The sequence below is a fragment of the Varanus komodoensis genome, unplaced genomic scaffold (genome assembly GCF_004798865.1).
Source record: "Varanus komodoensis strain SLA01 unplaced genomic scaffold, ASM479886v1 scaffold19, whole genome shotgun sequence".
Taxonomy (NCBI): Eukaryota; Metazoa; Chordata; class Lepidosauria; order Squamata; family Varanidae; genus Varanus; species Varanus komodoensis.
The window spans coordinates 16,152,089-16,167,393 of NW_025335550.1; the positions used below are offsets into that span (position 1 = coordinate 16,152,089).

The 15,305-nt window shown below is 40.5% G+C and overlaps 1 protein-coding gene across 1 annotated transcript in view; it reads right to left on the bottom strand.

The window, feature by feature from the left end:
- Positions 1 to 9,832, bottom strand: part of HAUS6 (HAUS augmin like complex subunit 6) — a 17,633-nt gene extending 7,801 nt beyond the window's left edge. The window contains exons 1-8 of the mRNA XM_044428115.1: positions 9,482 to 9,832; positions 7,617 to 7,712; positions 5,914 to 5,992; positions 4,915 to 5,047; positions 3,084 to 3,231; positions 2,415 to 2,480; positions 1,970 to 2,024; positions 1,686 to 1,866 (exon numbers count right to left, since the gene is read on the bottom strand). Coding sequence (XP_044284050.1) covers positions 1,686 to 1,866; positions 1,970 to 2,024; positions 2,415 to 2,480; positions 3,084 to 3,231; positions 4,915 to 5,047; positions 5,914 to 5,992; positions 7,617 to 7,712; positions 9,482 to 9,606 — 883 coding nt within the window. The 5' untranslated portion in view covers positions 9,607 to 9,832. The remainder of the gene's footprint in view (positions 1 to 1,685; positions 1,867 to 1,969; positions 2,025 to 2,414; positions 2,481 to 3,083; positions 3,232 to 4,914; positions 5,048 to 5,913; positions 5,993 to 7,616; positions 7,713 to 9,481) is intronic.
- Between the last annotated feature and the right edge of the window lie 5,473 nt (positions 9,833 to 15,305).

The window sequence follows — 15,305 nt, forward strand, 5'->3', positions numbered from 1 at the left end:
TAATTTAGCAATTAAAATAAGTTTTAAATAAAAAGATCTTAGCCTGGCGCCGAAAAACAAATAATGACGGCACCAGGCAGACCTCTCTGGGGAGCGCATTCCATAGATGGGGCGCCACCACCGAGAAAGTCCTTCTCCGGGTACTCATCCTCCTAATATCATTCACAGAGGGTTCCCGGAGAAGGGCATCCGTTGCTGATCTCAAGGGGCGGAAGGGCATATATGGGCGCAAGCGTTCCTTTAGATATCCAGGTCCCAAGCCATTTAGGGCTTTATAGGTCATAACCAACACCTTGAATTGGACCTGGACTTCAATCGGGAGCCAGTGGAGCTGACGGAGAACTGGGGTTATATGAGAACAACGCCCAGTCCCCGTCAGCAACCTGGCAGCTCTATTCTGCACCAATTGAAGTATCCGGACCGTCTTCAAGGGTAGCCCCACGTAGAGCGCGTTACAGAAATCCAATCGGGAAGTTACCAGCGTGTGTGTCACTGTCGCCAGGCAGTCGTTCTCCAGGAAGGGACACAGCTGATGTATCAGCCGAAGCTGAAGGAAGGTGCTCCTTACCACCGCCGTCACCTGAGCTTCTAGAGATAGCTCAGGGTCGAGGAGCACTCCCAAGCTGACGGGGACTGGGCGTAAACAGAACTCCCCATACATCACATAACCCCTTTACAGAAACACTCTGGGACAATTAGACTGGTGGTAATTGATTTATTTGGTTGTCTTGTCACCCAGGAATAAAATGTTACTCTTGCCCACTCCCCATCTTGCCATCTTATGGATGCTTCACTCTCAAATGTACAAGGGAAATTATCTAATTTACCCATCACTACCCCACACAACATCAAGTAGAAGTTTTCTTTTTTGATCTAATAGTTCAGCATTTATGATGGTGCAATTCACATCAACATTCATTACTATACACCAGCTTTCCACAACATGATACCTCTGGAAGTCTTGAACTATAACTCCCATCCTCCCTAGCCAATGTGACCGTCTAGAAAGCCAGAATGCAGGATTGGGGATGTGCTGAACCTCTCCAGAACATTGTTCACACCTGCCCATTGGACGACTTCTGGTGCCCATCCCTTTCTAAGCAAGAGAGGCAAGCTCAGAAGTTAGTGAGCATTTGCAGACCCGCAGTTGTGCAACCAGGAACTTCCCCAGCTGCCATTCTTGGTGGCCAACTTCCCTCCCTGGTCACTACCACTGGTGGCAGCAGATATGCGCAGGGAAAAGGTGAGCAGAAAGTGGGCACACCACCACGGCAGTGCTTGCAGAGGCTCAGTTCCTGGCAGGTGCAAAACCCTGGACACGCTTATGAGGAATTTGGATTCTGGGCTGCTGCAAAGCAGACTGAAGTCCAGGAGGCCAAATAAATAGGGAAGCCAGTAGATTTTCCACCCAGAACAGATTTCTCACACATCTCTGTATAGGATAGCTGATGAACTACTAGTTGGACCAAGAAAACAAGCTTGTATTGAGTATCATGCATCATTAATACATGTTTGAATATCTAGATTTAGGCAATCTTAATGATCTAAAAACAATTCCTATAAATTTTGAGTTAACAAAGTATTATTCGACAAACAATGTCAGACAACTAAATCAAGTGACAGAGAGAAGTCAGAAAACATGTCTGCACAGATAGTGGAATATCTGGACAGAAACAGATTCTAAAAACTTACTTTGTGGATCTCCTTTTCAACTTTTTCAAGGAGAGGCCTTGGAACACTGACAGCAACACTTGTGCCATCTAATACATATTGGTCAACACGACCTTTAACTACTGAATCAACAACTTCTTTTTCTTTTTGAAGACGTTTAAATGTTCCTGTTATTAATGTCCATAAACTGCGAACCTTTGGGATAATAGAGAATAGAAGGAAGAGAGAAAAGGAAAATATCAGTGATGCAGAGGGGGAACTGTGCTATAGTTGGATATATATGACAAAATAGCCTCACCTTCTCCATTTTCTCTGCTGTGTTACTCTGGTCATGATCAACATTTTTCCCCATTCTACTCAAATAATTACAAAGAGAAAATATACATGTTATTACCAATAAATGGCAATATTCTACAGACAAAAAATTTTCATGCATTTTGATATGTACCAAAGATTATCTATTGAAGACTGGCATGACAGAGCACAAAATGCACAGATAAACACACAAAGCCTCCTTCTCCCATGTATTAAACCCTGTCATATGTAATGCTTCCTTGCAAAAGCATTAAGGAAATAACTGGGAAAACAGTCTTAAGGGCACAATCCTACTCATTTTCTGACAGAAAAAAATCTGTAGCACTCAGGAATTTCCCAACCTGCTGAGAGTTGCAGAACTTTTTCCTGTTTAAACAGACAACCTAGACAGGTTGTTTACATGCTTGTTTCTTGTAGAATATACTTACTTTTGAAGCTGTTTTTCCAGATCTGCATTTTGATATCTTAAATCTCTTATTCGTTTACTGAAAAACCTGTAAACAGAACAGTAATGGTTAAGATTCACAGTGGAAGAGTTGTTCATGACTATCTCATGATCTACTGACAGTTAACAGGTACTATTAAATAGAGGAAAAGCATCTTTTCCACATCAGGTAAGCCTCAAATAAAAGGGTTTAAAAATAAATATTTTCCCCTATGCATAACATTCAATATACCATGCACAGAATTCTGCTCACATGATAGACTTTCTTCCTTTTTTCCCCCCTACCACCCTTCCCAAATCACCTGCCCGCTATTTCATTGACAGAATCTGTTCCATTGGTAGGAGGAGCTAACTAGATACAACTCTACATTGCTATCCTTCAATAACATGCAACTTTGAAGTGACAACCCCTTGAGTCTACTGAGAAGATTTGAGGAATACAGTCTTTCTCATAATCAAGCAACCTTTTCTATATGCAGAGAACCAAATCATCTTAAATATTCAGTGGTCTGAATTATCCAAATTGTCCAGTCTATGCCTTATAATTGCAACTTTCTCTATAATTTGGGACAACAGGATATTCTATAGTAAGGAATGTTGCCAATTCATCTAGAATCTAAACATTACATTAATTTATAGATGCTCAACCTACTGTGCTTTTTTCTGAAGTTCCTGAACTATCAGATCTTCTTTTTGAAGATTCTGTATAAATCTGTTACGTGCCACACGGTATTTTGCTGCTGCCTTATACAAGTCCTCAGATTTAGCGTTCACGGCTTCTGGATAAGGTATGTCAGCACCTGGTATGAAAGAAGCAAGTTTTCCCTTTTTCATTTGCCCCTTCTCCACTCCTATATTTATTCTGCCCTCTGTGCTTCCTGAACCTAGTATTAGCAGTCAGCATTCCAGGGGAACAACAGAACCTCTATACTTCTCAATAGTCAGACCTCACCTGGAATACTATGTCCAGTTCTGGGCCCGAAGATTTAAGAAAGATGCAGGTAAATTAGAAAGGGTCCAGTGGAAGGCAACAAAAATGATCCAGGGTTTGGAAACACTGCTCTATGAGGAGAGACTGAGGGAAATGGGCATGTTCAGCCTTGAGAAGACTGAGGGAGGACATGATATCCCTCTATAAGTACCTCAAAGGCTGTCACAAAGAGGAAGGTCAAGATCTCTTCTTACTAATGCCAGAATGTAGGACACGGAATAATCAATTCAAGCTGCAGCAACCCAGATTCAGGCTGGACATCAGGAAAAGCTTCCTCACTGTCAGAGAAATGCAACAGTGGAACTGGCTGCCTAGAAAGGTGGTGGGCTCTCCCACACTAGAGACATTCAAAAAGAAACTGTATAGCCATCTGAGTGGGATGGTGTAACATGGTGTCCTGCAACAGCAGGGGGTTGCACTCAATGGCCTTCATGGCCCCTTTCAACTCTGCTATTCTATGATTATATGATATTCAACTGTAGCCAAGTAACCCACTACCAAATGAAAAAAAAAATGTATGTAGGCATATGAACTATTTATTTCAAGAATTTATATATACACTTGAGCAAAGCTTCCAATAGAGTTTACAAAACAAGATAAAATACAAAATTCAAATTACAGCAACAAATTAAAATGCTGTAAAAGAGGAAAATATTTCTAAGCAGTGCTTACTTAGCACTTTATTTCTTACTCTTTTGCTCAGGGATGCAAACATTTCTATCTTATAGGCAAACTTTTAATTTAATGATACAAACCCTGCTGGTTTAAGACCAAAACGAAAGAAATCTTATGTTATCACAAGGTCACAAAGCTAACCTTGGAAGCTAAGTCTGATGCCTTAACTGATGTGCCCTGTGATCGCTGGTGATGCTGTGCAACGTCAGAAATTGTGCTTGCTTACAACCTACCCTTCATATACCTACACTGCTCCTTGATCTTTCATGCCCATCTAGATAAGGAGGATGGACCCAGGACCAGCAAAGTCCTGTATTGCCTTGGTAAGTATCTGAGCCTGTTTTGCCAGAAGAATCATTCTGTAAGTTGATGCATGTCAATACGTTGCTTATACGACTAGCTAGCAGGACAGGCTGAAGAGTGAGGGAGTGCACTCATCAAAAAGTTTTGGCTACTGAATGGTATAGAAATGAAATGAATGCTCATCCTCATCTAGCAGGAAGACTAAATGCTCCATAAAGATATACAGGACTAGGAAAATATGGAGTATTTCTGCTGATGTATGGGTAGAAGAGGAGTAAGCTGTGACCAAGCACATCTTCCCCAGCAGTAGAAGAATGCTGGATGCATTAGATGGGCCATTCTATTTTTAACACAGGGCTTCCACAGCATGCCTTAACATCCAATGCAACATTAAGAGTTCCACAACAGGTCATTTATGTGGGAAATTTCCTTAACAGCACAAACACCTCCAAAATAGAGCATGGGCCACCCTGGAAGAGACAACATGCCAAGAACAACATGCACTATACCTTACCTGCACAATCCGCTTTAATATGATGAATTATGACATGCCTTGCAAAGTGGAACATTAGGTGCATGAACTTAGGTCCACCCGGGGAAAGGAATAATGAATTAACAACTGGAGGAAAATTGTTTCCACATTCATCCTAGGAAAGTAAAGGGATTAAGAATATAGTTGTGAAAGTGAACTGCAGACTACACCATCATCTTTTAGATTAATTGTATCTAATGCCTGCTTATATTTGCTGTAAACAGTACTTCTGGCACACGGAACAGTGCCCAACAACTTTACTACCTCGTAAGAAAAGGCATCATGCTTGGCTTTACCACAAGCAGCTGCCGCCATGGTATCCACAGGGAACGATATCCCTTCCCCCATGTGTCACAGAAGTGTCCTTCCCCATTATAGTTTTACAGTGGAAAGGACAAGCATGAGAAAAACAGGTTCTGTTGGGCTGGATCCCACCCTGCAAGATTGCATCAACTGTAACCTCACACTGGTGAAAGCTGTTTTAACAGCAACCCCATATATTCTGAATGCAGGGTTATGCTCAATGGCATATTTTTAAAAGACCCAAGGGAGAACTAAGCATAAGAGCATTAAGAGACATACGAATTTCCTGATTCTGGATGACTGGTTTTCCTAGCCTATCTGGGACTGGCAAGCAGTCTCGTCCCTCTTTAAGTAAATAACCAAGTTAAGGGAGCAAACAAGTGTGGGGAGGGGAGCGGGGAAGGGTTAGGGCCTCCTGTCCTTCATAATCTCTTCTGGTTCTCCTTGACCTGTTGCTCCCTTCTAAATTTTCCTCTACTGACTGGTATTTTTCTTAGCTATTAAATATCTTGGGATAGTAAAAAAAAAAAAAGGTACAGGCAGAAGAACCCATGAGAGGAAAATTCTCTCCCCAGAGTGTGCAAACTTTGAAAATAATTTGTGTAAGCATCACATGCATAAATATAAATATATAAGGAGCAAAGATGCAGGCAGCTTTCCATTCTTACCCATACTTACTGAAATTCTTCTTAGCCATTCACAACATTGCTTCCTGAATTCAGAATCTGCCTTTTTATCTGTGGGAGGAAAACAGAATCTTTCCATTCCCAAGGAAGGGAAAGAGCCAAATTTCAACAAACATTTCAGAAAGCAAACATATCCTTCTCATAATCTCATAAATTAACACTACAAAAGGTTCTTCATGTTCTCTGAAATTACTAATAGATAAATGTTTACTGTACATAACCTAAGAAGTGCTTCACATAATGGTAGATCTACATATACATAGTTGTAGTGCACTTTAGGACTCGTTTAATACTACTAGAATGTTACATTAGTTTGGGAGAAAACAAATGGCACCACACTCTAATGTATTCACAATGCCTGTGAAGTAGCAGAAACTTCAGCTGGTCCAAGATCTGGTAAGGATTTTGGTGGGTGCTTGCCTCTGGGGAACACATGGTAGCTATTCTGCAGTAGTTGCAATAGTTCTAGACCATTTCCAAGCATAATTCAAGATTCTGGTATAACCTTTGAAACCCTAAATGACTTAGGCTCAAGTCTGTAGTACCCCATATGAGCCTGTCCATTCTTTTAATATCTGCTGGATGAATCTTCCTCTATTTCCCTTCCATAACAAAAATAAAACACAAGTGATGAAGATACAGAAGTTATCTGTGGCAGCATCTTGAAATCAGGTTACCTAAGGTCCTACCTTGGGAAGTGTGTTTGGCCCATTCCTGGTTATGACATTTTTATTTATGTCTTGGTATTTTAATTTAAACAGAAATTTAACCTGTGAGGATGATGACTTTTAGTAAACCTATCTCTTGTTTGTAAAATCTGTAGTACCTCTTCCTTATTTTAAGCTGCACTCTTATCCTCAGTTCTGCATACAATCTCAGTGAATATTGTATACCCGGAAATAAATCTGATATGCACAGATTTCACAATTATTTTGGTATGTTTTATAAACAGACTTGAACATTGATTAATTTGTTCTCAGCTACACTATTTTATTACACTAGAAAGGTGCAGTTTATAATTTTATAGGAACAACAAGGTGATCACAACAACCACTTAATCTCCAAAGATATTAAGAATGTTCAGTTTGTATAAAAGTGATGTCCATTTTATGGGATCCAACTGCCTTCTTTAAGGAAGCATTTCTATTTTGGTGATGCAGTATTTTTCAAGTACTGAAACAGTATACTGCAAATATATTATTCTTGACATCAACAAGGGGTTTGAGTTTTGTTGCTCGTCATTACATGCTTCTACAACTTTGCAACCAAACACCAGCATTCAACCTGCAAATATAGCACTCTTACAAAAGTAGCAACCAAAGAGTGAACACACACACAGATATATATAAGCTCTTGTTAGATGGTTTCTCTAAGATCACACATGTGCAAGTTTCAAATCTCATCTTTCCAGCACTTTCCTACTTGTACAAAATGTCTATCCTCTGGAGGAGAGGCTTATAGAGGGGAATACATGGTTGTATAACAACTAGACTTCTATTATATTTGAATTGCATATTACACTTTTTCATGTGAATTAGGATTAACAGGTCAGTCCCACAAAGGTTAATTTTTGGCTTGGCTAACAAGGCCAGCCAAAATTTGTGATTCTCACTAAACAAATGTAAGAAGGAATATCTTTATAAAGACCTATGCAATAAATGTGGCTTAATGATACCCAAGAAACAGGACACTTACCTGAAGGTCTCCTTACAACGTGACTGGTCCAGCTTTGAAAACAAGAACCATGCAACAATATGAAATGCATCTTTGTTTGGTTTATCAAACAAGTTCCTTTAAAAAAGATAGGAAAAAATAACTAAGACAAAACATTACACCATGGACAATACAATGGAACATATCAGGACCACCTCATTGTCTCCCAAGGTCTTAAATAACAAGTTCATGGTAAGTAGAAAATAACAGCACGCACACTTTTTCAAGCATTGATGGTTCCTAGAGAATAGCATTTAACTAGGTTTGGTTTCATTTAGTGGGAGGTTGAGTCTTTCTAATATTTTGGAATATTTGCATTTACCTCATAAGCACTGGTTGAGCATTTGTAGAAGTTCAGCTTAAGTACTCTAACAGGCAAAAATACTGTAAGCTTACATAGCCCCAAACTGTCTTTCCCTCTGGTTGACTCAAGCTGCAGTTTCAATATAAGTATTGCCTCCCACTAGGAACAGGAAGAGAAGGTTTGTCCATTCTCTAATGGCTCATTCTGTTCAACACATTCCTCCGAATTGTTCTGTATCAAGAAGTAACTAAGTAACTTTAGGTCCCTGTCAATAGATCGTCCATATTTTCCTGACAGAATGTACCAGACAAGACACCTCTAACAGACATCTATATAATGATCTATGCCAGGAAAGAGCCAGGGGCAGTATGACCCTGTTGATACTGCTGGACCTCTCAGCAGCTTCTGATGCCATCAATGATGGTATCCTTCTGGGGTGACTCTGAGTTGGGTGTGGGGAGCAGTGTGTTGCAGTAGTTTCACCCCTACTTGGAGGGCCATCTCCAGGAGGTGGTGCTTGGGGAATATTGCTGAATTCAGTAATCTAAGCTCTTGCAATCTCTAAATGATATCATTGCAATGCACTCTATGTGAGGCTGCCCTGGAACATGATTCATAAGCTGCTGATCATGCAGAATGTAGCAGCCAAAATAACTGGAACCCGTAGATTTGAACACATAAGACCAGTTCTGGCCTACTTGCACTGGCTGCCTATATATATTTTGATGGACAATTCTAAAGGCTGGTTTTAACCTATGAAGCCTTAAAAGGCTTGCGGCACACTACCTTTCAGAGCTCCTCTCCCACTGCATTCCACTCAGACACCATGGTCAGCCTCTGAGGCCTTCCTTCAAGAGTCAACTTCAAGGAAAGCTGGGAGGAAGGCAACAAAGGGGAGGGCTTTCTCCCCTCATCTACAGAACAGCCTGCCCACTGTGGCCTGCCTGTGGCCAATCTTGTCATCTTTTCTGCATCAGGTTAAGACAGGCCTTTATGTGGTGGCTTGTAACAATTTACTTGGCTACCCAGGAGTTTGAGAGAATTACCCATCCCAAATGTTATTTTACTATTTTGTTTTATAAAAGCCACCAAACAAGTTTTGTCTAAGAAGTCAGAAATAAAATAAACAACAACAACATCAGATTTGTCAAATTTTAATTAACCATTCTGGCCCATTAGTCCCCCATGATGGATCTGGCTACCTGCCCCCTCCCACGATTTATACCACGATTTATATTTACACTGAAATATTTCACCCGTTTATTTCTGCCTACTAAATAAGTGTTCATGGTGAAGCAGCACTCATTTTTAACAAGGCAGTAACCACCTCACAGATAAGTAACAGAATAATTGGAAAGAATCCTGGGACATTCAGTCCTAGATTTCTCCCTCTTGGGGAGCTGAAGGTGCGGGAAAGAAATACATAAATCAATATAATAGGCGCATTAAATACATATCAATTTGAACGTAAGTGGATAGGAGCAGAGAACTAACGGGTGCCTCCCTGCTTACGGAGCGTCCACGCCACGCCTTTCGTACTCACACGCCCAGACGGAGATGGGTGGAAATTTTTCCGGCGCCGGCTTGTGCGGGATCGAAGCCCAGCGCCAAAAGGTAGAGCCAGAGATGCTCTTTCTCCCAGGCAGGAGGCTGGAGCAGCGCGCTCATCTCCACAACGAAGCCGGGGCACCTCAATTAAACGGCTAGTGCCGTTCAGCCAGGTAGCCTCAGAGGACTCGTCTCTGTCACTCAGGCGCTATTCGCTACCGCCACATAGCCCCTCCTCGCCTCCCCCTTTTACGGCCGTCCAGACACCGCGTCAATGAAGACTGTTAGCATGATCGTTCTCGTCGCCACGTTCACCGCCATTTTGCTGAAACCGCCAAAACAGAAGACGAAGGGGAGGGAATAGGGGATAATAAAGTGAGGGACGCATCAGCCAATCAAAACTCGCGCTGAAACTTTTACGTCACCAGCCTATTTCGACGGGGCGGCAGTTTTCGGTCCCAGCACGCACCGCGACCGGTCATGCGCAAACTCGGCCCATCAGAGCGCGCATAGAGATATGAACACAATCGAGTAGAGCGGTTGTTTTTAAAGGAGCCACCATTTTGATTCTTTTGTTTTTCCTGACTCTTTCCCCTCACATTGGACGGAAGTGAGAGCTTTCCATAGACAGTAATAATAAAGTAAAAGAAAGCAGAATTTTCACGAAGTCGTTTATCTCTCTCATGCCCCTTGCCACACGCAGCAAAAACGAGTAGCAAGATTGTGTGTTTTCACAACTCAAGTTTTATTTTGCTTTCGGTTTTTCTCAAAAAAATTCCTCTGCCAATACCAGTAACTTCGTCCTGCCAAATAGCCCATAGTTGAGATTTTATAATAATCATCAGACGGTATATAAGATATTCAAAATAAGTAAACAAAATAAGAATGGGAGCATCTACAGACGCGTTCCTAAGCAACCTCAGACAAAAGTTGTTAGGCGAGGTTGCGTTGTCTCCGATTTATGGCGAGCCTATGAATGAAAGGCCCTTCAAAAGGTGGTTATCTCTAACATCCCTATTCAATGCTTTTAAATTCAAAGTTGTAGTTTCCTTTATAGAATCTCATTTTTGGTCTTCCTTCTCTCCTGCCTGAACTTCCCCTAGCATGACTGTCTTCTCCAGTGAGTCTTGCCTTCTCATGATGTATCCGAAGTATGACAGCATCAGTTTTGTCATTTGTGCTTCCATGGAAAGCTCTGGCTTGATTTGTGTTAGGACCCAGCTTGTTCATCTTGCTGTCATTCCAGTTGTTATATGACTCAGACACACACACCAATAATGCCACATTATGTTGCAGGCTGCTAAACATTTAATTCCAAGCCACATTTGAGTCCCTAAGTTAGCCCTTCTCTTGCACCAATCAGCTAGCCATGTTTGTTCATTTGTTTCAGGGCAAAAAGCAACATCCATCACCTAATTCATGTGGGTGGCAAATGACACTGTCATCATTTAAAAGGCTCTTTGGGATTAATCTGCAAGCCAAGCTTGGACAGAAGGTAGATCTGGCTCTACTGGTAGGTCTCGGGGTGGGAAGAGTTTAGCATAGTGTACCGGACTGAGCCAGTCAACAGCTGGGGCAAACCCCAGTGGACCCCAGACCGAAGCCAAACAGAGCCTGAGATGAGACTTAGAGCCAAAATCAGCTTTATTCTAGTGCACTATAGAATAACGGGAGACAAAAGGGGACATTCAGCCCAAAGCAGTGTCTCAAAAGTTGCACCACAGTACATGCATTTTATACCCTGTGTAACCAATTAGGTCACCTAATTCACTTCTAATATATTGATACATCAATGTATGTACCCCCTCCTGTGCTGGAGAAAGAATCCTTTCTTCTGTCAAGGACCAGATATTTCTCATGTCTATTTCTTATCTGCTCGAGATTCACACAGGCTTGCCATGTTCTTACTCCCTGCACATTTGCAACTTTCATGGCGGCTAGAAACAGTTTCCACTGCCCCTTTGATTACTGTATTCGAGGTCAGGCTAGCGTATTAGCTGTGGGTTACACAAAGTTCATTTTGTTCTTATCCCCCCTCCCTTCTGGGCCAGTATAACTGTGGTGTTTTTACTATGTGGCCTTCCTCTGGCCCTTTTTGGGGCCTTTCTCGGGCCAATTACTTTTGGGGTGTTTTGGGATGCTGCAATTGGTAACAATAGTTTGGGAAGATTTTCTGAAGCCCAATGGTTTCGTAAAGGGAAAAAGTAGCCATGACTCTTTGTGTATGAATGGACAGTAAACTCAGTTCTGGTAATGAAAACAAGTATTTAAACATATGCTCAGAAGCACCTTGGTTCTTAATTGTAAGCAAACAGAATATCTCCACCCACTCATCCCTGAGCCACCATTTTGCACCTGATTTTGGTTGGTGGCTTTTAGGTTCTATAAGAAACAAAGATCCATCAAACCTCAATTCTGCCCACTCCTTTTTAAAAAATTCAAATAGTTTATTGTAGCAATATATTAAATTCAGTCAGATACACAACTTTATTTATACATCTGTAAATAATTCAATTAGACTATCATATAGATTAATTAGTCCATTTGTATGCCAGATTAAAACCTGAAACTCCAGAAATCAAACAGATTAATCTGGGATCCATCTTCACCATTCACTTCTCACAAATACATTAAGAATGTGTACCAAGTTTATTTATTTATTAATTAAAACATTTTTATGCCGCCCCATTCGCCGAAGCCTCGGGGCGGCTTACAACAAAAAATTAAAATAACATTTTAAAATATATACAGTAAAATACAAATATATAATATAAAACATACAATATAAAACAAGCCACCCTGGCCAAATAAAAAACTATCTTTCCCCTCTAGTTGCACAGAAGCAACTGGTTAGTTTCTCTACCTTTAACACTGCCCATATTCTGTCATGGTAGCTCTGAAATGAGAGTCCTTGGGCATTTTTTCCAAGCCCTGGCAACCCTGGTTCTTGGAACTCCTGCAAGTGTTGCCAATAGTTCTTTATAATGCAACCCCCCCCCCCATGCTCCCCAGTAAACAATTAAAACAGCAATAAAATCCCATTAGGAGTTATCTTGTGGCATCATTCAGTTCTTCTCCTACTCCATGCCAGACTGGCTTGATCTTCAGATAGAAGATCCACATCTGATCAAATAACCCCCTTAGCCACAGTTGTTGCAACACATTTTGGAAAGCTCATTAATGTAATTTTCTGGGGCAAAAAGTGGCACCAATGAATATAATGTCCTGAATATAATGTCCTTCGACCTGGCCAGTGCAGACTTATAGACAACCATATTCTTGCCCACAACTCCTGGCATACTAGTAGTTAGCGTTCTTTCCCAAGTTATCTTGGTCCCCATGCTGTTACCATATCTTTCCTCAAGTATAGGAAGACTAAACTCTTAAAAAAAACAACTAAACTCTTCAGCACGAAAAATTTCAAGTCTTGTAAGCACACTTATTGAACCCTTATTATGCATGCATGTTGCCAGTTTTAAATCTGAATTAATTGGAACCAACTGGTTCTTATCTGAGTGGTTTTACGTGTTGTATAGAAATTGGTTTTTCACTTATAAATAATCTCAAAGTATATAAATCCCAATTTCTTTCTATGACTGATATTGCCCATGTTTATCTTGAAAATTGAATTTGGGATGTTCCAAAATGGGGCATAATGGAGATATGGGAGGAACTAAGAATTTCATATCTTTATTTCATATCTATATCATTTCCATAGTGGTTGTATATTTTAACTATATTCCTTGGGGATTTGGTACCTATTGTTGGGCCCCACCCACCTGGCAGGAGGCTATCAGTTGTGTATTGGGGTCAGCACAATAGGCAAGTTTCATCAAAGGGGTAAAAACTTAAAAGGATAGACCGGCTGCAGAGCCTCCCCGCTCTTATCAGGAGATAGACCAGCTGCAGAGCTTCACTGCTGTTATCAGAAGTTAGACAAACTGCAAGGTCGCTCCGCTTTTTTGTATCAGAGCTGCAAATCCTCTCGCTTCTGTAAATCATGCTAGCTTGCTTTATGCTGCCAAGAAACGATTTTCCTTTTTTTTTTGTGTAACCGGGTATAAAAATTCTGCTACCTCTCTACGAGGGGCCGGCACTCAATCCCACCCTTGTGAGATTGTGCTGGTCTTTGTGCAAGCAATAAAATTTGTTCTATGATACCAACTGGTCTCTAATCTCATCTGTAAAACCATGGGACATAACACCTATCAATAAACAACAACAAAATTAGCTTCCCCAAATGCTTTTGAGTCCAATCAAGGGTATTATTTATTTTTAACCATTTAACAGCTTGAGCTATCTGAAAAGTATTAAAGTATTTTATTAAATTTGGTACCACCAATTCTCCTTTTGGAACAGGTCTACTGTTTATGAATCTTTAGTATTTTTATGTATGTATTTATTTCTTAATTGCAAGCCTTTATATCCCATCCTTCCATGGAAGCACGCAGGACGGCTTACATTACACCCAGCTAGAAACTTTTCTCACCAGTATAGCTAATGGTGAAGAATCATGGGTGTTGTAAGAAGAGATAAGCAAACATAGAATGTTTGAAGTTGTTGAGATTCTGCAGATTCTTCCTCAAACTTTAGTTTACCTTGTTTGTGTTCCTGAATGCATCTCCCACCTGCCATGAGGGAAAATGTACATTTTCAGTCAGAGGAAAATGGCACTTTTAACAACATAGATTATTCCCAGTAAAAATGTGCATTTTTCTCACGGCTAAAGTAGGAACATGTGGATTTTAAGGGGATGTGCACATGTGTAAAGTAGGTACTTGTACATTTGCGAAATGTATACTTTTGGATATGGACACAAGTTTAGGAAGTCCTAAGACTTGCATTCCTGCTCATGTTTAGGGTTGAAAACAGGACATAAATTTGATGATTTGAGAAGCTGAAATACATTTTTGCATATCTTCAATGCTCTTTTCTCAAAGCTGAGTTGTGCTGTCACTCAGTCACTGTTCTGGATAGGAGCACATGCAGCTTTGCTTGTAAATTTGCACATTTTCATTCCGCCTTTCTTGAAAAAAATCAAGCTCAAAACAGCTTAGAGTAAAAATATTAATCGCAGCAAAATTAAAGACAAATCTACCAATAAAACAAACATAAAACACTGCCATAAAAATGTAACAACAAAATACACATCTTAAAAGCTTGTTTTCAGTCTTTCAAAACACTACAAGGTCCAATAAACATTTTAATATGTTTTGTTTCATACTTTGTGAAGCCTACAAGCTTTTTCATCAATTTTGAAACAGCACTGGCATAACTTTATGCAAGGTTTTGTAGCTCATGTTGTATTTGTTGATTTTGTGACTATTTTATATGAATTACCAGACAAATAAAATAGTGCCTGGCACTCATATGCATGGCTGCATTGAGAAATGTCACAAATGTGAATCAGCATTTCTTTCTTCTGGACGTTGAAAAAGCACCAGCTGTTCCTTCTTGTGGACCAGTCTTGTCATCTACCCAGGCTGGGAAGCATGTTCAGGCTGCAATGGTGATCCCAGTCTTTAGATGGTGCTCAAGTTCCCTAGTCAATAGATGAAGCATCTGATCTGATACCCAAGATCAGCTTTCCTCAAACTGGTGCCTTGAACTGTCTGGGCCAGGGGCCGGCAACCTTAAACACTCTAAGAGCCATTTGGACCCGGTTCCCGCACAGAAGAAAACACCGGGTGCCACAAAACCCTTTTGACATCTAAAATGAAGATAGCACTGCATATATTGTTGTTTACCTTTATGCTATGTATAAAAAACTACAGTGTGTTGCATTTATGAAATCAATGAATGATTCTTTTATATAATCT